The 22,914-nt window shown below is 42.0% G+C and overlaps 1 protein-coding gene across 1 annotated transcript in view; it reads right to left on the bottom strand.

The window, feature by feature from the left end:
- LOC141105646 (alpha-2-macroglobulin-like) overlaps positions 1-22,914 on the bottom strand; it is a 267,675-nt gene that overhangs the window by 127,578 nt on the left and 117,183 nt on the right. Inside the window, exons 17-21 of the mRNA XM_073595621.1 lie at positions 15,996-16,116; positions 10,779-10,905; positions 4,221-4,446; positions 890-1,016; positions 444-565 (exon numbers count right to left, since the gene is read on the bottom strand). Of these exons, the coding sequence (XP_073451722.1) occupies positions 444-565; positions 890-1,016; positions 4,221-4,446; positions 10,779-10,905; positions 15,996-16,116 (723 nt within the window). The remainder of the gene's footprint in view (positions 1-443; positions 566-889; positions 1,017-4,220; positions 4,447-10,778; positions 10,906-15,995; positions 16,117-22,914) is intronic.

The raw sequence follows: 22,914 nt of genomic DNA, 5'->3' as shown, positions 1-22,914 counted from the left end.
AACCATGAGAGTTGCTAAATGTTGTACCTTCATTAAATGTAATCATATTGCTACACTTAGAGGCGCCTCTCTTCTCTTTTATACTCTGTAGCTTCTGCTTCCATTTGTAAATGGACATTTTATGGTTACACAACCTCATTGCAATCACATTGCTATAATCTTTATATATGGACTATAAACTGAAGGACTTATGAATAAATGGTTGTGGAACGAATTATCTGAGTTTACATTATTTCTTATGGGGAAATTTGCTTTGATATACGAGTGCTTTGGATTACAAGCATGTTTCCGGAACTAATTATGATTCGCAATCCAAGGTTTTACTATATTATCTTTCAAATTTAAATGTTTGCTTCCAAATGTGAGTATGATTCCTTTCAATAATCTACACTAGGCCATGCTTCGAATATTCCTGTGATCTAGATCTTTACTTCCGCACTGACCTGCACAAGTAAGGGTTTCACAATGGTATCAGTGGCTCCTTGTTTGGGAACAAATGGGATCTCATTCTGGCACAGCTCTTCAGTGTTCACGGCCTTAGTCCGTACTGTGATATTTACTTCTCCTGGAAAAAGATGAGGTCACCATTAAATAAGGTTAGACAGTAAAGGTTTACTCTAAAATGAAAAGAAACAAGTTGGATCCCGTGGGCATCCTAAAAGTTTTCACTTTAGAAAAAAAAAAAAAAAGAAATCCGTCAGAATGTGTTTCATGCTCAGAGGTAGAATGCGTGAGCAGATAAAAGGTGAAAAAAAAGGAAAATAGTAATTTTATGTAATGATTAAAGTATCATTATACTAATGATTTGCTAATGAACATGTTGACCAGTTATCAAGAATACAAGCAAAACAATAAATGTCTAATATCGGGTTCAAAAATCCCTCCTCACCCAGTTTGGTGGCCTTCAGGTTCCAGTAGAAGGTTTTGCTCTCGTCGGCACACAGGCAGCTGCTGTAGGTACAGTCTGTACAAGGTGTCTGCTTCAACTCCACAGTGGGCCCCAGTGTGACTTTAATCTGTTAAAACAATGTTAGTTAAAGTATATGTAAACCCTCACCTTGCAAAAGCAACCAATTCAGTTTAAAATAAAAATGGAAGACAAAATGTTTGTGTATAGATCTAAAAAAAACAAATACCCTATAAACATGTTTTCCTCCTTTTTTCTCACTTTTTTCTGTTTTCAGCTGCATAAGAGCTGGGGGAGGAAAAACAGCAGCAGAAAGTAGAGGGGCTGGCAGGAACACTGGGAATTTCACACAAAGGAAGCAATACAAAGAGAACAGGATACTTTGTTTCATACAAGTACATGGTACAGCAGGCACATGTAAGGAATATGAAATGTTGAATTTAAAGTCAAAGGTCTTAACCTAAAAGTCACATTAAGCCACATCCACAAGACTGATAAATGATTAGAGTAAAGGCATACATTTAGCTACAGGCTTTAGAAAGGTCACTGACAGTGTCTGTATCAAAATCTATAAAACATAAGTTAGCAAGGATGTGCAGAAAGTTTTAAAATGTATCTAGTTGACTTTGAGGGAATTTTTTAAAAATAAAACTGGAGTTTCCCCTTTAGGGGTCATGTCGATGGACTTTTCATTGTTTTCAAGCCGCTTTTCTATGACATACAAATCAACGTGAATGAAAACGCAATTCACCTCAATGCAAATTAGAAAAAAAATGTAATCCTGCGTACACACGGTCGGACTTTTTGGCTACAAAAGTCTGACGGACGGCGACGGACTAAGTACGGTGGACAATCCGATCGTGTGTGGGCTTCCCTGGACTTTCAGCGGACTTTTCCAGCCGCAAATCTGACGGACTTTAGATTTGGAACATGCTTCAAATCTTTACGTCGTAACTCCGCCGGACCCAGAAATCCGCTCATCTAGTCCGATGGACAAAAACCCATGCTAGGGCAGCTATTGGCTACTGGCTATCAACTTCCTTATTTTAGTCCGGTGTACGTCATTACGTACGAATCCGTCAAACTTTGGTGTGATCGCGCGTAGACAAGTCCGGTCGTTATAAAGTCTATTGAAAGTCTTCCAAAAGTCTGTCGAAAGTCTGTCGAAAGTCTGTCGGACGGGCTGTCGGACTTTTGTAGCTGAAAAGTCCGACCATGTGTACACGGCATAAGAAACTGAAAGGCACACCAAAGCAACTCAAAGCATCTTGGAAGTTCCTGAGCAAACACTGCATTTGATATACTGTTGAGCCCGATGTCTGTCTACACAAGCCTTAAAGCTAGCCATAGGAATCAGAGGATGTCTAATGGTCTAGGCCAGGGGTCTCCAAACTACAGTATGGCCCTCCAGTTTTTCAGGAACTACAATTTTGCATAGTTGCATAGTTGGTGAGGTGAGGTTGAAAAAAGACCATCAAGTCCAACCTATGTGTGTGATTATATGTCAGTATTACATTGTATATCCCTGTATGTTGTGGTCATTCAGGTGCTTATCTAATAGTTTCTTGAAACTATCAATGCCCCCCAATGAGACCACTGCCTGTGGAAGCGAATTCCACATCCTTGTCGCTCTTACAGTAAAGAACCCTCTACGTAGTTTAAGGTTAAACCTCTTTTCTTCTAATTTTAATGAGTGGCCACGTGTCTTGTTAAACTCTCTTCCGCAAAAAAGTTTTATCCCTAGTGTGGGGTCACCAGTATGGTATTTATATATTGAAATCATATCCCCTCTCAAGCGTCTCTTCTCCAGAGAGAATACCTTCAGTGCAAGCAACCTTTCTTCATAACTAATATCCTCCAGACCCTTTATTAGCTTTGTAGCCCTTCTTTGTACTCGCTCCATTTCCAGTACATCCTTCCTGAGGACTGGTGCCCAGAAGTGGACAGCATACTCTAGGTGTGGCCGGACCAGAGTCTTGTAGAGTGGGAGAATTATCATTTTATCTCTGGAGTTGATGAACTTTTTAATGCATGTCAATATTCTGTTTGCTTTGTTAGCTGCAGCTTGGCATTGCATGCCATTGCTGAGCCTATCATCTACTAGGACCCCCAGGTCCTTTTCCATCCTAGATTCCCCCAGAGGTTCTCCCCCTAGTGTATAGATTGCATTCATATTTTTGTCACCCAAATGCATTATTTTACATTTTTCTACACTGAACCTCATTTGCCATGTAGTTGCCCACCCCATTAATTTGTTCAGATCTTTTTTGCAAGGTTTCCACATCCTGCGGAGAAGTTTTTGCCCTGCTTAGCTTAGTAATTTCCTTCATGCCTAGTCATATATGTGAATGTCAGCGTTTTACAATGTCTCGTGGGACATGTAGTTTTGCAACAGCTGGAGGGCCGTAGTTTTAAGATCTCTGGTCTAGGCATAAGCAATTTTGGGTCAATTCATGTTTCTTTTGCAAAGCTAGAAGCAGTAGGCACCAGCGGCGGCCCATCCATATGGGGCGCAGGGGTGACGCCCCCCCTAATCCATGCGCCTGGCCCCTAATTTACATGCAGGGCACCGGACGCATGGAGGCCAATGGGGAGTTTTTTTTAGAAGCTCTAATTGGCTTCAAAAAAAGGTGGACTCGGGGTGCAGAGCACTGCGCCCCGAGCCCACCCAGTTGTGTGACAATAGCAAATTAATATTCACTATTGTCTGATTTTCCTCCCGGCCAATCCTGGCTCAGGAAGTGGGTCCTGAGACCCGATTGGCCCGAGAGGAGAAGCGATCCTATTGGCCACCGAGGAGGAGGAGGGAGGAGACGCAGGGGAAGCTGTGCCACTGTGAAGCCGGGGAAGGAGTAGACGCAGGGTGAATCCGGCGCCCGGAGGAAGCTTAAGACCTAGATGGGGTAAGTGCGGAGACCTATCGACCAACCTAGGGGGGTAAGGGAGTGTGGGAGACCAGACTGATCACCCACCCCCCCAAAAAAAACACCAGCCGCCACTGGTAGGCACATCTCCAGGCTGCCTAGGCCATGGTGATGGAATGCACCCATAGACCTTACATAGTTGCCCAATAAATTGGATGGATTGGGCTGCAATCAAGTAAGGTCCATATCCAGTTAGTTTGTGCTTGATTGGATAAAGAATATTCCTTGTTCAAATGCTTTTTTAAATAATAAAAAAATAAAATAAAAAAACAGCAAAGAGTACAAAAGTACAGAAGTAACCAAAAAAATCAAAGAGTAACAAGGAAAGCACATTATATCTCATGGATCACAGGCAACAATGTGAAATATTTAGATTATTTGTTCAATACCTTAATGCACTGTTTGAGATAGTTAAACACAGAGGCTTTAAGGATGAAAGTTTCTCCTCTCACTACAGAGTACGGGAGGGTGAGATCCACAAAGAACGGCTGGAAGACCCGAAGAGAGACAGGAGGAGACAGGCCAAATCCACTCTGACCCAAACATACGGCCCCGGCATTCCAGTCTGTGATGGTGTCTGGAGCCTTTTGATGGAGGTCAGCACTGCCAGAGTCTCTAGAAAAGACAAGACAGAGAACAAACAAGAACAAACAGTCATACAAATAAAACAAACCAAGTTGGATAAAAAGTGAAGCAGTTGATTACAGTAGCTGATCAGTTTTTATCCTTCATTCATGGGGAGAATGAAGCAAAGAAAGTAAAAAGTTGACAAAGACACCTTTTTCTCCTGTTTTCTTACCCTATTTCTTATCTCCATAACCTCCCAAGCAGAATTCAAGCATAGCAACTGTAAACATGAAGAAATGTGGAGCTACTACACATAGCAACCAAAATCCACATTTTCGGTCTTTAATTTATCATAATCAAGTATAACAAATTGTATACAGTGCCTTAAAAAAGTATTCATACCTCTTGACATTTTCCTCATTTTGTCATGTTACAACTAAAAATGTAAATGTATTTTATTGGGATTTTATGTTATAGACCAACACAAAGTGGCACATAATTGTGAAGTGGAAGGAAAATGATAAATGGTTTTTAAAATGTTTTACAAATAAATGTGTGAAAAGTGTGGCGTGAATTTGTATTCAGCCCCCTTTACTCTGCTAACCCTTGGAACCAATTGCCTTCAGAAGTCACCTAATTAGTAAATAGAGTCCACCTGTGTGAAATTTAATCTCAAGATAAATACAGCTGATCTGTGAAGCCCTTCAAGGTTTGTTAGAGAAACTTAGTTAACAAACAGCATCATGAAGGCCAAGGAACACACCAGACATGTCAGGAATAAAGTCGTGGAGAAGTTTAAAGCAGGGTTAGGTTAAAAAAAAATATCATAAGCTTTGAACATCTCACAGAGCTCTGTTCAATCAATCATCCAAAAATGGAAAGAGTACAGCACAACTGCAAACCTACCAAGACATGGCCGTCCACCTAAACTGACAGGCCAGGCAAGGAAACCATTATGCAGAGAAGCAGCCAAAAGGCCCATGGTAACTCTGGAGGAGCTGCAAAGATCCACAGCTCAGGTGGGATAACCCGTCCACAGGACAACTATAAGTCATGCACTCCACAAATCTGGCCTTTATGGAAGAGTGGCAAGAAGAAAGTCATTGTTGAAAGAAAGCCATAAGAAGACCATTTGCAGTTTGCGAGAAGTCATGTGGGTGACACAGCAAACACGTGAAACAAGGCGCTCTGGTGAGATGAGACCAAACTTTTTGGCCTAAAAGCAAAACGCTATGTGTGTCGAAAAACTAACACTGCACATCACCCTGAACACACCATCCCTACTGTGAAACATAGTGGTGGCAGCATGATGTTGTGGGGATGCTTTTCTTCAGCATGGACAGGGAAGCTGATCAGAGTTGATGGGAAGATGGATGGAGCCAAATACAGGGCAATCTTAGAAGAAAACCTGTTATGCCGCATACACCTGATCACACATTCCGACAACAAAATCCATGTTTTTTTTCCGACGGATGTTGGCTGAAACTTGTCTTGCGTACACACGGTCACACAAATGTTGTTGGAAATTCTGAACATCAAGAATGCGGTGACGTACAACGAGCTGAGAAAAATGAAGCTCAATAGCCAGTGTGGCTCTTCTGCTTGATTCCGAGCATTCGTTGAATTTTGTGCGTCAGAATTGTGTACACACGATCGAAATTTCCGACAACGGATTTTGTTGTGGGAAAATTTGAGATTCAGATCTCAAATTTTGTTTGTCGGCAATTCCGACGGAAAATGTCCGATGGAGCCTACACACGGTCGGAATTTCCGACAACAAGCTCCCATCGAACATTTGTTATCAGAAATTGCGACCGTGTGTATGTGGCATTAGAGTCTGCAAAAGACTTGAGACTGGGGTGGAGATTCACCTTCCAGCAGAACAATGACCCTAAACATACAGCCAGAGCTACAATGAAATGATTTAGATCAAAGCATATTCATGTGTCAGAATGGCCCAGTCAAAGTCCAGACCTAAATTACATTGAGAATCTGTGGCAAGACTTGAAAATTGCTGTTCACATACGCTCTCCATCCAATCTGACAGAGCTTGAGTTATTTTGCAAAGAAGAACGGGCAAAAATTTCACTCTCAAGATGTGCAAAGCTGGTAGAGACATTCCCAAAAAGACTTGCAGCTGCAATTGCAGTGAAAGGTGGTTCTACAAAGTATTGACTCAGGGGGGCTAAATACAAATGTACCCCACACTTTTCACATATTTTATTTGTAAAAAATTTTGAAAATCATTTATTATTTTCCTTCCACTTCACAATTATGTGCCACTTTGTGTTGTGTTGGTCTATCCAAACAGCAGTTCATCAAAGTCTCAAATTACTGATTGTTTAAGGAAAAGGAAGTTAAGTAGTTGGAGTTTCTGATGAGTTGGCTATTTTGAGGCGGCAAGAAATTTGTCCTCATTAGCCGCTGTGCTGTCAAAACAGCTAAATCTTCCTGTACTGGACTATATTTGGTTGCCGGTGTTGCGTCTAAACAGCAATTCATCAAAATCTCCAATAACTTCTGGTTTAAGTAAATCAGAAGTGACGTGGTTGGAGTTTTTGACGAGCTGGCTAATTTGTAGACATGTGCAGAACGGAAAAAATGTGTTTTGTTTTGTTTCAAATCGTTATTTACATAATTTTTTTTGTTAATCCATTTAATTTGTTTTCGGAATTCATTTTGTTTATTCGTATTCAAATCAATTCAAATTTTCTAATTTCAATTTTGAATAGAATAGAAAAGAATATAACAGAATAGAATAGAAATAGAATGGAATATATAATATAGTAAAACCGAACAAAATAAGAAATAAAAGAAGAAAATATAATGGAATAGAAGAGAATAAAAAAAGAATATAATTAGATTATAACCATCTTCTGAAATTTGAATAGAATAGAAAAGAATAGAATAAAAAAACAATAGAATAGAATAGAAATAATATAACCATTTTCCAATTCGAGTTAGAATAGAATAGAAAACAACACAATAGTATAGAAAAAAACAACAGAATAGAATAGAATGAATATAACTATCTTCCTATTCTAATCTATGCTTTTCAATTCTATTCAAATTCAATTTGATTCTATTTGAATTTTGGGAAATGGTTATCTGCTTTCTATTCTATTGTTTTTTTTTTTATTGTATTCTTTTTCTATTTGTTTATTATATTCTATTATTTTCGCTTCTATTATTTTATTTTCTATTCAAATGTATCATATTTGAAATTCAAATATAACAATAGAATCAATCTGAATTTGGATAGAATAGAAAAGAATAGATTAGAATAGAAAAATAACAGAATAGTATAGAAAAAAAAACAGAATAGAATAGAAAAAAACAGAATAGAAGAGAAAGAATATAACCATTTTCTATTCTATTCTAATCTATTCTTTTCTATTTTACTCAAATGCAAATTGATTCTATTTGAATTTTGGGAAATGGTTATAGTCTTTCTATTCTATTGTTATTTTTGTTTATTTTTTCTATTCAATTATAGTCTATTATATTCTATTCTTTTCTATTCTGTTATTTTCTTATGTATTCAAATTCCAATTTAATCTTTTTATTCTCTTTGGAAATTCGAAAATGATTCGAATTCGAATTTTGTTCAATTTTTTTTCCCTTTATTTTGGATTTGTTTATTGGAATTTAAGATTGTAAAATTCCTAACAAAACGAACCGCACATGTCTACTAATTTGACAGAACAGTGGCAGTGCCAAGCAAGCAACCTCCTGTGATCCGTGTGCGGTGTGGCAGTTGCTCGGCACAGGACCAGAAAAAGAGCGGAGATCACTGAAGAAACGCCAACTACTACAGTGATGGTCATCTTCCCCAGTGTTCCATTGGGTGTGCAATATACCTACTTACATTGGTTCCCAGCTGGACCAATATACTGTTACTATGTAATAAAGATCATATTTGAAGTTTAGCTGTAAATATTTTTTTAACTGCGCAGCACAAAAATATTTGTTCTTCTGGTGAATTTTATGCCTTTCCAATCTCCAAAACTCTTTATACACATACAGGCATAGGCGTGCGCACAGGGTGTGCCGGGTGTGCCTGGGCACAGCCTAATCCCCATGCTGCCAAGCCGAAAGTGAGACATCTTTTCAGACCCCTTCACCAAAGCCCCCCCAATGTGGCTCCTAAAATAATTGTGAAAAAATAAAGAAAAGTGATATTAAAAAAAAATTAAAAAAATAAATAAAACTTGTAAAACGATTATAAATAATAAAATAATAATAATAATAATTAAAAAAACCTACTGACTACTGACACCATCCACTGCTCTACTGACTGACACCAATCTCTGCCCTACTGATGCCGTCCATGTTTTAATACATTTTAAAATGTTTGTTTACATTTGTGTGTGATTATATATATATATTATCTATCTATCTATCTATCTATCTATCTATCTATCTATCTATCTATCTATCTATCTATCTATCTATCTATCTATCTATCTATCTATCTATCTATCTATCTATCTATCTATCTATCTATCTATCTATCTATCTATCTATCTATCTATCTATTTGTCAAACTATATATATATATAGATATATATATATATCTATATATATCTATATATATATATATAGATATATATAGATATATATATATATATAAAAAATGTGTATATAAATATATATACACACATGTGCATGTGTGTTTGAGCTTTGGTGTGCACACCGTAATGCAATAGGCTGCGCACACCTATGCACACAAGATCTGCTCGGGACGCTTATCTCATACAAGTTTAACCACTTCCCGCCTGCCCTATAGTGGATTGGCGTCCGGGAAGTGGTTCTGTTATCCTGACTGGGCATCATATGACGTCCAGCAGGATAACATGCCGCCGCGCGCCCCCCGGGGGTGTACATCACGGCGATCGGTGGAGCGGTGTGTCAGCCTGACACACCACTCCACCGATCTTGGTAAAGAGCCTCCGGCGGAGGCTCTTTACCACGTGATCAGCCATGTCCAATCACGGCTGATCACGCTGTCAATGGGAAGAGCCATTGATCGGCTCTTCCTCACTTGCGTCTGACAGACGCGAGTAGAGGAGAGTCGATCGGCGGCTCTCCTGGCAGGGGGGGTCTGCGCTGATTGTTTATCAGCGCAGCCCCCCCTCAGATCACCACACTGGAACACTAGGGATCGCCACTAGGACCACCAGGGAATGGGCAACATGTGGATGGCCAGGTATGTACCCCATGGCCATCCACATGTGCCCAATGTGCCCAATCTGTGCCAATCAGTGCCACAAATGGGCACTGATTGGCACCATTATGTCCAAGATCTGCCCAGCAATGGCCCCAATGTTTTATCAGTGCCACCTGTCATTGCCCATCTGTGCCACCTGTCAGTGCCCATCTGTGCCCATCAGTGCCCACCTATCAGTGCCCATCAGTGCCACAAATCAGTGCCACCCATAAGTACCCATCAGTGCCACCCATATGTACCAATCAATGCCACCTACGAGTGCCCATCAGTGCCGCCTACGAGTGCCCATCAGTGCTGCCTATGAGTGCCCGTCAGTGCCACCTATGAGTGCCCATCAGTGCCGCATACCAGTGCCACCTATCAGTGCCCATCAGTGCCACCTATCAGTGCCCATCAGTGCCGCCTATCAGTGCCCATCATCAGTGCCTGTCAGTGCCACCTCATCAGTGTCACCTCATTGGTGCCACCTCATCGGTGCCCATCAGTGCCGCTGTATCAGTGCCCGTCAGTGCAGCCATATCAGTGCCCATCATTGAAGGAGAAAACGTACTTATTTACAAAAAATTTTAACAGAAACAAATAAAAACTTGTTTTTTTTCGTAAATTTTCAGTATTTTTTTATTTGTTGCGCAAAAAATAAAAACCGCAGAGATGATCAAATACCACCAAAAGAAAGCTCTATTTGTGGGAACAAAATGATAAAAAAAATGTTTGGGTACAGTGATGGATGACCGCGCAATTGTCATTCAAATTGCGACAGCGCTGAAAGCTGAAAATTGGCCTGGGCGGGAAGGTGTCTAAGTGCCTGGTATTGAAGTGGTTAAGCTTGCCACCCATCTAGTCATTATAACACCCATGGTGAATGTAATGGCTTGTGGGAATGTTTTACCTATCTTCTATAATTTCCTGGTCTCCAAACAGGCAATGGTGCCCCAAAATATGGATGTGGTCTGAGAATGAGACAAAATCTCATGAAAAGTGTAACATTTCACCATTACAGAAAATGAGAGTGAATCCTCCAAATAAGGACACAGAAAGCACCTGACAGGTAATCCAACTCTTCTTTTTCATTGGACAAAACATGTGTTGGCTGCATTTTCACTTTAAATTATCTCCTCTTTTTATACTGAATGTACAAGCTGGGACTCACCCTACTGCTATAAGTTCCCATAGCCAGGTCTCAGGAAAATATATCCGAACCTTCTCCTTTTCTTTCTCTTTTACTGTCCCCACACTGGGTATGAGTCCTCCTCTACTACTTATTCCAGGTTCTGAATCTGAAAAAAAAATAAAAAACAGGTCGGTGAGTATATTGTATGCAGCTATACGTATATTATTGGGGAACTACATATTGGAGGTGTGACTACACTACATATCCTCTGAACTGATTTGGTTACAGTGTTAATTTAGTTGACTAAAACATTTTAGTCGACTAAAATGACTAAAACATTTTAGATGACTAAATTACGTAATACTATTTTAGTCGACTAAAATATGACTAAAACCAAAACAATTGAGATAACTAAAATACGACTAAAACTAAAAGCCATTTTAGTTAAAAGACTAAAATGAGACTAAAACTAAAATGCCATTTTAGTCAAAAGACTAAAATGAGACTAAAACTAAAATGCCATTTTAGTCAAAAGACTATGACTAAAACTAAATTGCAATTACTGAAATGTACTGGAGATTTTAGTCGAATAAATACGACTAAAACTAAAACAATTTCAGAAGACTAAAATGGGACTAAAACTAAAATGCCATTTTAGTCCTAAGACTAAAATTAACACTGGTTGCACATAGTAACCTTTTTTTCCCTTTAGACCCCTTTCACACTGAGGCGTTTTACAGGAGCTTTCACGCTAAAAAAAACACCTGAAAAGCTCACGAAAACCTATTTCCATTAAAATCAATGAATGCTTTCATACTGGGGCAGTGCGCTGACAGGGTGGTAAAAAAACGCCCCTCTCCATTGAAATGAATAGAAAGCTCTTCAAAAGCGCCTCCGGATTTCACACTGAGAATGCAGGGGATCCGTTTTTCAGGCGCTGTACAAGTGCTATTTTTAGCCCAAAAGCACCTGAAAAACATCTCAGTGTGAACGGGGTCTTAGGGACCCCTGGAAAACATTTTGTATTAATTTAACACTGCCTTCTGGTCTTAGATTTCCTTCAGACATTATTATTTCAATTAAAGCAGATGTAAACTAGATGTGCACTGACGAAAAATTTGTACGTTTTTTGTTTCATTTGTTTCTTGTTTTTTTTTTGGTTTTTGGGTCATTCGTTATGGTCGAAATTTGTAAATTTGAAAATTTGTAAATTTGAAAATAAGAAAGAAAATCCAAAAATTTGAAAGAATAACTAACTAACTAATAATAACTAACTATTACATTTTAGGTATTAGAATTTTCTTTCAACTTTGGCTGTTAGCGAAGGTAACGAATACGAATTTATCCAAAGTTACGAATTATCGGAAAGAACGAATCCCGCATCTAAACATTTATAATAAATAATAATAATAAAGTTTTTATTATTATTGTTATTTATTATTATTATTAAGTTGTTACGTTCCATTTGTTTAGATACGGCATTGGTTATTTTGGATCATTTGTAACTTTGAATAAATTCGTATTCGTTATGTTCACTAACAGCAAAATTTGAAAGGAAATTCCAATACCTATAATTTATTAGTTAGTAATAGTTAAGTTATTATTAGTTAGTTATTAATTCAGATTTTCAAATTTTAGGGTTTTCGGATTTTCAAATTTACGAATTTATGAATTTTCGAATATTTGAATTTACAAATATTTGGAAAAATTTGTTAAACGGGTTTTCATTGTTTCAGGTATATTTAAGTCAATTAACAAATTTGTCAAAATTCGTTAAAAAACAAATTCAGAACCAAACAAATTGCACATATAACAGCCTCAGGTGATACACAGGGATGAAACTAATCTCCCTACATAAGTTTTACATGTACTGTATATCTTCTGTCTTCATCTTTCTATAGTCTTTAGAAAGTTCAGATCGTGTTAGGAGATTTTCTCTTCCTGGTCAACACTGCAGTGAAGCCTGGGCATACAGCCAAGACAGCTGATTGGAGGAAAGGCACACACCCCCTCTCCTCATAGGTAGAGACTTTCAGAGCTGTTGGTTGAATGGTTCAGCACTCTGCTAATCTATTTATAGCATCATCTGAAACACAAAACTCCGGCTGCTTTTATCTCAGTTGACAGAGAAGTTATCAGAAGTTATAAGGCTGATAACAGAAGAATGGAGCAGAAGACAGCTACGGGACATAGTGCTTTGAATAGTCTCCAAATATTGTCTCCTTCATTCCCCTTAAGAAGGGATTTATCTTGAATCTCCCGAAATGTGTTGGGATATAGGAGAAGTGCTCTTTTCTCATATACTATATATGAAGTTTATGTATTACTTTGTACATGGTTGTTATCTCTGACCATTACACTGCTTTTATGAAATTAATGTTTCTATTTTTGTAAAATATTGTGTCCTCAAAAAGTTTGCCCTTAAAATCCCTTTGTATCGGGGGGTACTTACTCTTTATATATAATATACCGTATTTATCGGCGTATAACACGCACCCCAATTTAGGAGGGAATTTTAAGGAAAAAAAAACTTTTAGGAGGGAAGTTGAAGGGAAAAAAACTTACATTTAAATGCCCATCATTGCAGCCTTCCCAGTGCAGCCATGTTAGTGCAGCCATGTCAGTGCAGCCTTCCCCAGTGCAGCCTTGTCAGTGCAGCCATGTCAGTGCAGCCTTCCCCAGTGCAGCCTTGTCAGTGCAGCCATGTCAGTGCAGCCATGTCAGTGCAGCCATGTCAGTGCAGCCTTCTCAGTGCAGCCTTCCCCAGTGCAGCCTTGCCCCAGTGCAGCCTTGCCCCAGTGCAGCCTTGCCCCAGTGCAGCCTTGCCCCAGTGCAGCCTTTCTTTCCCCTGTCCCTGCTTTGTGGCCTTCAAAATCGCCGACCGCGTTTTGAAAATGGCGCCTCCGGCGCCGAAATACACAGAGCCGGTCCTCGGCTCTTTCCGGCGGCTCTCGTTCACTTTCGGTTCCACTCGTAGTCCCGAGCGGAGCTATCCGAGTAGGTTCGGATAGCTCCGCTCGGGACTACGAGTGGAGCCGAAAGTAAACGAGAGCCGCCGGAAAGAGCCGAGGACCGGCTCTGTGTATTTCGGCGCCGGCGGCGCCATTTTCAAATCGCGATCGGCGATTTTGACATTTTGACAGCTCGGGATCGCAGGGGATCGGCGTATAACACGCACCTGCGACTTTCCCCTGATTTTAAGGGGAAAAAAGTGCGTGTTATACGCCGATAAATACGGTATTTGGGATGGTGGCAACAATAAGTGGAGTTTCTCCTCCAAAATGGTTCTTCTTAGATAATTGCAATACTGTGCCATTACTCCATGACATACCGCTGCTACACTGAGCCATTACTGGATTACTGGGTACTCTGCTGTTGCGATACTGTGCCACTGTCAGTAATCTGCTGTTGCAATACTGTGCTTTACTGAGTATACTATACCTGCAGCACATTCCCATTACTAATTGAGGGACTGTCCCTGATTTGGAACAATGTCCCTCTGTCCCTCTTTCCTCCTCCTTTGTCCCTCATTTTTGCCTGATCTTAATAATTGTATATACAAATGCAGTATTTTTCTTTCAAAGACTGTTTCCCAGTGTTAAACCTTTCATCCAGTTTCTAAATTGCTGCATTTGTAAATTTCAAAAGTCAGTATAAAGGAATTGTAGTGGTAAAAAAAGCACTTGTGTGTGAAAAAAATAACAATTGACCTTAAATCAATAGTCCTGTATTATAGAACAACAATACCTGGTGCTCGTCTTTGCTCTCCTTTGCTCTCCTTCTTTCTCCTATCCCTCTCCCCTCTTTCCCCTCCTCCATCCCCCCTTTCCAACCTTCCCCCTTCCCCTCCTCCTATTCCCATACTACCATATCCTACCTTTCCTCCCTTCACCTACTCAAGCTTAGTAATTACCACAGCTGTTTCATCTGAGGGGAATCCTGAAAACATGACCTTTTGGGGGGCGTCTTGAGGACTGGTGTTGAGAAACACTGATTGAGCTAGTGTGCTAGTTTGAATAGCTTAGCTTAGGTAAATTGGCTTTGCTGAGAGCCAGGCCTGGGGTTGTGAATCTGGGTCAGGGAGGCTAGATTACTCATCTGGCAGCTTTCTCTAGCACTTCCCCCAGGTCTGGCATTTGGTAGAAACTTCCAGAACTGGAGGGTGGGAGTGAGAGGTTGCCATGCATATTTATGAGGACCCTGGCCAATCCCCAGTTAAAAGGGGTTGGAAAGGGGCAGCTCACTTCATAAATAGGTATAAGTCAAGCCAGTCGGGTGGAAGGCAGTTGAGTGAAAGATGGAAATGGAGTGCTGAATGGGCTGTTGGTGGCCCTTGAGGGCGCCCCCTAGGGGGAATGGACTTTGGGCTGGGGCTCGAGTGCTGGAAGGATCCCTCACAACAACTCATGAGTGTCAGTCCGGAGGACTGTGGGGAGAAGTTAGCCTGGAGGGCTAGTGAAAGGGGCAGCTGCAGCCAGGTGGGTTGGCAGTGCCTGAAGAAGTGATGCTGGGATCAGTGACCACAGAGAGGGAGTGCTGTAAAAATGTAAGCTGTGTCACCCTATCTGCTCTCAAGTATAGGGGTTGCGAATCCCTGCCTGTTATGGGTGTTTGCTACAAAATTACTACAGGTTGACATAGATGGATTCTGCAAGCAAGAGTGTGCTGGAGGAAGAAGAGGTTCTGTATATAGGACTGTATATAGGAATAGTTGTCCCTGAAAGGTGTTTGAAGTCAATTGGGCATTCCATGACTTCCCAACCCTAGTTTATTACCCTTAATAAAACAAAAAAGTGCCCGTGGAAATTTGGTGGGCCTGGCTATGCAGGGTGGGGGATACCATTCTACTTGCAGCTCCTAAGGGGGTGCACTACAAACTAATCTTTTTTTTTGTATAGTTCTCCTTTAAGGGGGTGTGGCAGGAGGTGTGTCCTATGCCTACATACTTTTGCTAATAGGTGTCCCTTGTTCCCATCTCAAAAAGTTGGGAGGTATGCCCAAAGTGTGTTACTTGGACACCAGTGCCTGAAACAACTAATTGCATTTACTTCTACAATTTTCTACAGTATGTGTATGATTTCTCCCAGATGGTGTACCCCAGTCCTAGGCCCAGCCTACAAATGGGCTTTAAATGAGGGCTGTGAGAGGCCTTACACTGCTCTCCCCTACCTGCAGGCCTCATGGAATCAGCATGCACAGCTATGGCAGCAGCTACATATCTCGACTAAGATATATTGCTTTGTTCTACAAACTTACCGAATACCATTGGTGCTCCGTATCCTGGATGGTGATATACTCTACGTGAATATGCAATTTCGGAAGAACAATCCTTGGGTTTCTTAATTGCTGCACTTGTTAGTATTTTTAAATGTAATCCCTGTTGTTTATAAGGAAAAAAATACAAAAATTTGATTTTACTATGAGGACATAAACTTTGTGTACAGCATTCTGAGGTATGGACATTGTCTTAAAACAATTACATTTTGGATAGCTCCCTAGGCATTTTTTATAAAAAGCTTGTTCTGTTAGAATGGACTGAGAGGGCTTAAAGGGGAAGTAAACCCATCTATTTAACAGCTTCAAAAAACAGTCAGACCCCTTTCACACTGGAGGCGTTTTTCAGGCGCTAAAGGGCTAGAAATAGCGCCTGAAATACGCCTCCCCTGCAGCCCCAGTGTGAAAGCCAAGTGCTTTCACACTGGGGCGGTGCGTTTGCATGATGTTAGAAAAAGTCCTGCAAGCAGCATCTTTGGTGCAGTTTAGTGTATACACCGCTCCTCCACCGCCCCACCCATTGAAATGAATAGGCAATGCTGCTTCAGCAGCGGTGCTTTTCGGGTGCATTTAACCCTTTTTTCATCCGCTTGTGGGGGTTAAAAGTGCCCCACTGGTGGCTGAAAAGCGCCCCTAAAACTAGCGGCACTTTACCGCTAACGCGGCCACGCTGTGATGTGAAAGGGGTCTTACATTTCCCGCATGTGCCAGGAATGTACCTGTCACATTGGTTGTGCTCTCAACCAAACTGTCAAACAATCCAGTGGCTGGTGTCATAACTGATCACATGTGCAGCATCATGGCAGTTGAAGATTAAATAGAGGTCAAGATGGCAGCTTCATTGGCTGAAAACAATAGGAGGGTTTACTTCCACTTTAAGTATTTGGGCCCGAACAGCACAGGCATGTGGCCGTCCCCTTCCAGCATTTTTATTTAAAAAAAAAAGAGGTCACTTTAAAAAAAATGTATTTGACTAAAGTGTTACTAAACCCAGGACCCTGCATTCACTATATCTGGTATCCCACAGTACACAGAACATTGGAATGCAATTATTTTAGTAAATATAAACTGATAAATACCTTTTCTCATCAGCAGCATATAGCAGCCTTGTGACTTCTATCAGTTTCTAGTAAACCTTGTAGGAGGAGTTTTTATTCTCCCCTGACCCTCTGTCTGGACAGTGCTGATTGGCCCTGTGCTGATCACATGCACCCACCCAAGAGAAAAAAAAACTATCTAGCAATACACATCAAAGTGAGCATGTGCAGCTTGTCCCCTAGCTCTGTAAATATCAGGTTATTTATTTTGAGACGGAGGAAGAAGAGGAGGATCAGAGAAGACAGGATCAAACAGCCTTTATACACAATGCAAAAGATTAACCCCTTAAGTTCCACAGTGAGTATAACAAGCATGCTTTACTGCACATACAGACTGATTTTACTGTTGTGGGTTTAGTAACACTTTAAGCTCTGGCAATGAAGTGAACTGCATTGGGCAGCGTGGCTGGTTGGAGTCTGGGCTGAGGCTGTTATAACCTCCTTACGGGGTTTTGCTGTGATATTAGGACTTTCTTTCCCTACTAGATGTTTTGAACTGGGACGAGCTCTGTCCTTCTTGGCACTGCTAGCAGTTTGTCATGCAAGAGGACCTGGTGGAGCTTTGAGCAGCACCTATCTTTTTTGTTGTGGGTGACATAAATGAAGTGTCATTTTTGTGCACTTCAAATAAAGGTTATACAAAAAGAAGCCGTGTAATGTGCTGAATAGGGATGAGTCGAACACCCCTCCGGTTCGGTTCTCACCAAAACCTGCGAACGGACTGAAAATTCGCAAGAACGTTAGAACCCCATTGACGTCTATGGGACTTGAACGTTCTAAATCAAAAGTGCTCATTTTAAAGGCTAATTTGCATGGTATTGTCCTAAAAAGGGTTTGGGGACACGGGTCCTGCCCCAGGGGACATGTATCAATGCAAAAAAAAGTTTTAAAAACGGATGTTTTTTTGGGAGCAGTGATTTTAATGATGCTTGAAGTAAAAAAAAAAAGTGAAATATTCCTTTAAATATCGTACCTGGGGGGTGTCTATAGTATGCCTGTAAATTGGCACGTGTTTAGAACAGTCCCTGCACAAAATGACATTTTTAAAGGAATAAAAGTCATATACTGCTGTTCAGAGTATATAGGGCCTGGGGGCCCCACACCTTTCCTTTTTTTAATTTGGGTACTGGGTTCCCCTTAAGATCCATACAAGACCCAAAGGGCCTGGTAATGGACTGCGGGGTACCCATGCCATTTGTCTCACTGATTTTCATGCATATTGCCAGGACCCGACATTACATTAAAGCCACAAGCAGTTTTAACCGCTTCAATACCGGGCCTATTCTGGCACTTGTCTACTTCATGTAAAAATCATCATTTTTTTGCTAGAAAACTACTCAGAAACCCCAAACATTATATATGTTTTTTTAGCAGACAACCTAGGGAATAAAATGGAGGTCATTGCAACTTTTTATCTCACACGGTATTTGCGCAATAAATTTTCAAACGCTTTTTTTTGGAAAAAAAAGGTTTCATGAATTAAAAAATAACAAAACAGTAAAGTCAGCCCAATTTTTTTGTATAATGTGAAAGACGATGTTACGCCGAGTAAATAGATACCTAACATGTCACGCTTTAAAATTGTGCACAATCATGGAATGGCGCCAAACTTCATTACTTAAAAATCTCCATAGGCGATGCTTTAAAATTTTTTACAGGTTACCAGTTTAGAGTTACAGAGGAGGTCTAGTGCTAGAATTGTTGCACACACCCAAACGCACACGGCAATACCTCACATGTGTGGTTTGAGTGGCGTTTACATATGTAGGCGGGACTTATGTGTGCGTTCGCTTCTGAGCGCGAGCTACCGGGGACAGGGGAGCTCTTTTTAACATTTTTTTTTTGATTACTTTTATTCCTATTACAAGGAATGTAAACATCCCTTGTAATAGGAATCTATGTGGCAGGTCCTCTTTATGGAGAGATGTGAGGTCAATAAGACCCCACATCTCTCCTCTAGGCTGGAAAGCATGAGATCGGAAAAAAAAAATTCACCGATCTCATGCTGACAGCCGCGATTGCGGCTTCGGTTATTTCCGGGTACCCGGGCGTGACGTCATAACGACGCGCCCAGGCCTCCCACGGTCATAGAGATGACTGCTGACCATCTGTTCACCAGTCATCTCTATCGTCAACATCCGGTGCCGGCCGATTCATTCTCCGGGCCCCCGATGGCACGGGAGAGCCCGGAGAAGTACCGGATGGCGGCGGGAGGGGGGACGTCCCCTTCCGTCGCCTATAAGAATGATCAAGCGGTGGCACTGCCGCTATGATCATTCTTATCGTGCACAGAATCGGTGGCTGAAAAGGATGATATCTGAATGATGCATCTAGCTGCAGGCATCATTCAGATATCACCCCACAAAGTAGAGGACGTCGTTTTACTATAGGCGGGTATTGAAGTGGGTATACAGGCGGTGCAAGCAAGACAGGGACTGTAGGTATGTTGTTAAGTAGAATCTGTTTGTAATTTTGAACTGGTACATTCTTAACGTGTTTAGCTCCAGCCAAAAAATCTATTTTAAGCTTTTTGGAAAACATAGGGAAGGGTTATCACCCCTGTGACATTTGTTTTGCTGTCTGTGCTCTTCTTCAGAAGATTTCACCTCACTTTTTGTCCCAATGACAAATGTTTTTTGAAAATTTGGGGTTTTTAGTGATACAAGGATTGGTGATAAAACATCAGTGGAAAGGAGAAAAGTTTTTCCCATATTAACTCTTACAGGAGAGATTTTCCCTTCCTAGGGGTAGATTTCATTTCACTTCCTGTTGTCTCCTTCCGTTTGCAAGTAGGAGTCGTTTGTAAGTTGGATGTTTGAAAGTAGGGGCCTGCCCTATATACTCAGCAGAAATTTGGGCCTTAGGTGTTGTTGTGGCCACAACACTGTAAGCCCTCACAGGGCCCTGCTGTGAAATATTAGATCAAGAATTGTAATTACATGCCCCTGTTGAACAGGGCCAGAAAAATTGGGCCTTTGGTGATGGTGGTGGTGGTGCTGGTGCCACAACACTGTAAGTCCTCACAGTTACTCTTGGTGGGTGCTGGAACGGGCCCTGCTGTGAAATATTATATCAAGAATTGTAATTACATGCCCCTGTTGAACAGCGCCAGAAAAATTGTGCCTTTGGTGGTGGTGGTCCTGGTGCCACAACACTAAGTCCTCACAGTTACTCTTGGTGGGCACAGAAACGTGTCCTGCTGTGAAATATTAGATCAAGAATTCTAATTACATGTCCCTGTTGAACAGGGGCTGAAAAATTGGGCCTTAGGCACTGGTGCTGGTGCCACAACACTGCAACCCCTCACAGATACTCTAGTTGGAGCACAGGAACTAGCCCTGCTGCAAAGAAATGCATCAAAAATTGTAATTACACACCCCTGTTAAAGAGGGGCTGATAAATTGGGCCTTAGGTACTGGTGCTGGTGCCACAACACTGCAACCCCTCACAGATACTCTAGTTGGAGCGCAGGAACTAGCCCTGCTACAAAGAATTGCATCAAAAATTGTAATTACACACCCCTGTTAAACAGGGGCTGAAAAATTGGGCCTTAGGCACTGGTGCTGGTGCCACAACACTGCAACCCCTCACAGATACTCTAGTTGGAGCGCAGGAACTAGCCCTGCTGCAAAGAATTGCATCAAAAATTGTAATTACACACCCCTGTTTAACAGGGGCTGAAAAATTGGGCCTTAGGGACTAGTGCTGGTGCCACTACACTGCAACCCCTCACAGATATTCTAGTTGGAGCGCAGAACTAGCCCTACTGCAAAGAATTGCATCAAAAATTGTAATTACACACCCCTGTCAAACAGGGGCTGAAAAATTGGGCCTTAGGCACTGGTGGCGGCGCCCAGAACCAAAAATGTTCTTAAAAGCTATCAGCATGATCACTGAGGAGGAAGAGGATAATTACTCAGCATAACAGGATAGTCACTCAGCATCAGCATAGGCAGTCTTTGAAGGGATCTGACATTTCAAAAAAATTATTCGGTTACATCAGGTGCTTGGTAGCTGGAGGTGATCCAAGACTGATTCATTTTTATGAAGGTCAATCGATCGACCGAGTCGGTGGACATACGCACCCTATGATCGGTTACAAAGCCTCCAGCAGCACTGAATGTGCATTCCGAAAGAACGATGGATGCAAGACAGGCCAGTAGTTCAATTGCATACTGTGCAAGCTCTGGCCAGTGATCTATCCTCAAGACCTAGTAACCCAGAGGATTTTCGTTGGGAAAGGTATCCAAGTCAGATCTTGCCCCTAGGTATTCCTGCACCATGTAAAACAGACGCTGGCAATGGTTGCTGGAACTGATCTTACCTTGGAGCTGTGGACTAAAAAATTGTCTGAACGCATCGGTCAGACGGCCACCTTCTCCACCACTCCTTCTTTGACTGACCGAAGCCTCAGCAACACGCTGTCCAGAAACAGGAGTTTGTAACCTCCCAGTCTCTGGGAACGCGTTGCACAGACCTTTCTGCAAGGCCTCCTGAAGATGTTTCATCCTCTGCTCCCTTTGCAACGGCAAGATAAGGTCCGCAACCTTACCCTTGTAACGTGGATCAAGGAGGGTTGCCAGCCAGTATTGTTCCTTCTCCTTGATACCACAAATACAAGGATCCTTCCGCATGCTTTGTAGGATCAGGGAGGCCATGCAGCGTAGGTTTGCTGAGGCATTCGGTCTGGAGTCCTCTGGGTCACTAAGAACAACATGATCCGCAGCCTCCTCCTCCCAGCCATGTACAAGCCCATGTGTTTCTTGGGACTATAAATTATCCCTTAAAGACTGCTGCTGATGCTGAGTGCCAGGCTCCACCTCCATACTGACACAATCCTCCTCCTCCTCCTTGTCCTCTTCCTGTGTGATCGGCGGGCACACAGGAACACTGTCTGGATAAAGAGGGCCTTGAGAACTAAGGAAGTCCTCCTCTTCCTGCCTCTGTTCTTCCTCAAGTGCCCTGTCCATTATTCCACACAGCGTATGCGCCAACAAGAGGGACAGTGTCACTGATGCATGCACTGTCACTTCTCACCATCCTCGTGGCCTCCTCAAATGGTGGCAGGACAGTGCATGCATCCCTGATCATGGCCCACTGGCGTGGGGAAAAAAAAAAAGCTCCCCTGACCCTGTCCTGGTGCCATAGTCATACAGGTACTCACCGATGGCCCTCTGCTGTATGTGCAGCCGCTGCAGCATGGGCAATGTTGAGTTCCACCTGGTGGGCATGTCACAAATTAGGCGGTTCTTGGGCAGGTTAAATTCCTTTTGGATGTTTGCTAGCCAAGCACTGGCATTATATGAGACTTTCCTGGCCTGTCTCAGGACATCCTGTAAGCCCGGGTACCTGCCCAAGAACCGCTGCACCACCAAGTTAAGGACGTGAGCCAAACAGGGCACATGGGTCATTTGTCCCTGTCGGAGGGCAGAGAGGAGGTTGGTGCCATTGTCACAAACCACCATTCCTGCCTTAAGTTGGCATGGCGTCAACCACCTCTGAACCTGCCCCTGCAGAGCTGACAGAACCTTTGCCCCAGTGTGGCTTCTGTCCCCCAAGCACACCAGCTCAAGCACGGCATCTTTTGGCCTGCGTACTTGAGTAGCCCCTTAGCCTACGGAGCACCGCTGGTTCCAAGGGCAAAGGACAGGAAAAGGCCATGGAGGAAGAAGAAGAGGAGGGGGTGGAGGAGAGAGGTGTGTCACAATTAGGGATGAGCCGAACACCCCCCTGTTCGGTTCGCACCAGAACATGCGAACAGGAAAAAAGTTCGTTCGAACACGCGAACACCATTAAAGTCTATG

The sequence above is a fragment of the Aquarana catesbeiana genome, linkage group LG08 (assembly GCF_042186555.1).
Source record: "Aquarana catesbeiana isolate 2022-GZ linkage group LG08, ASM4218655v1, whole genome shotgun sequence".
NCBI classification, from domain to species: domain Eukaryota; kingdom Metazoa; phylum Chordata; class Amphibia; order Anura; family Ranidae; genus Aquarana; species Aquarana catesbeiana.
The sequence above is the reverse complement of the archived record's forward strand: the minus strand, read 5'-3'. Positions and strand labels throughout refer to the sequence as shown.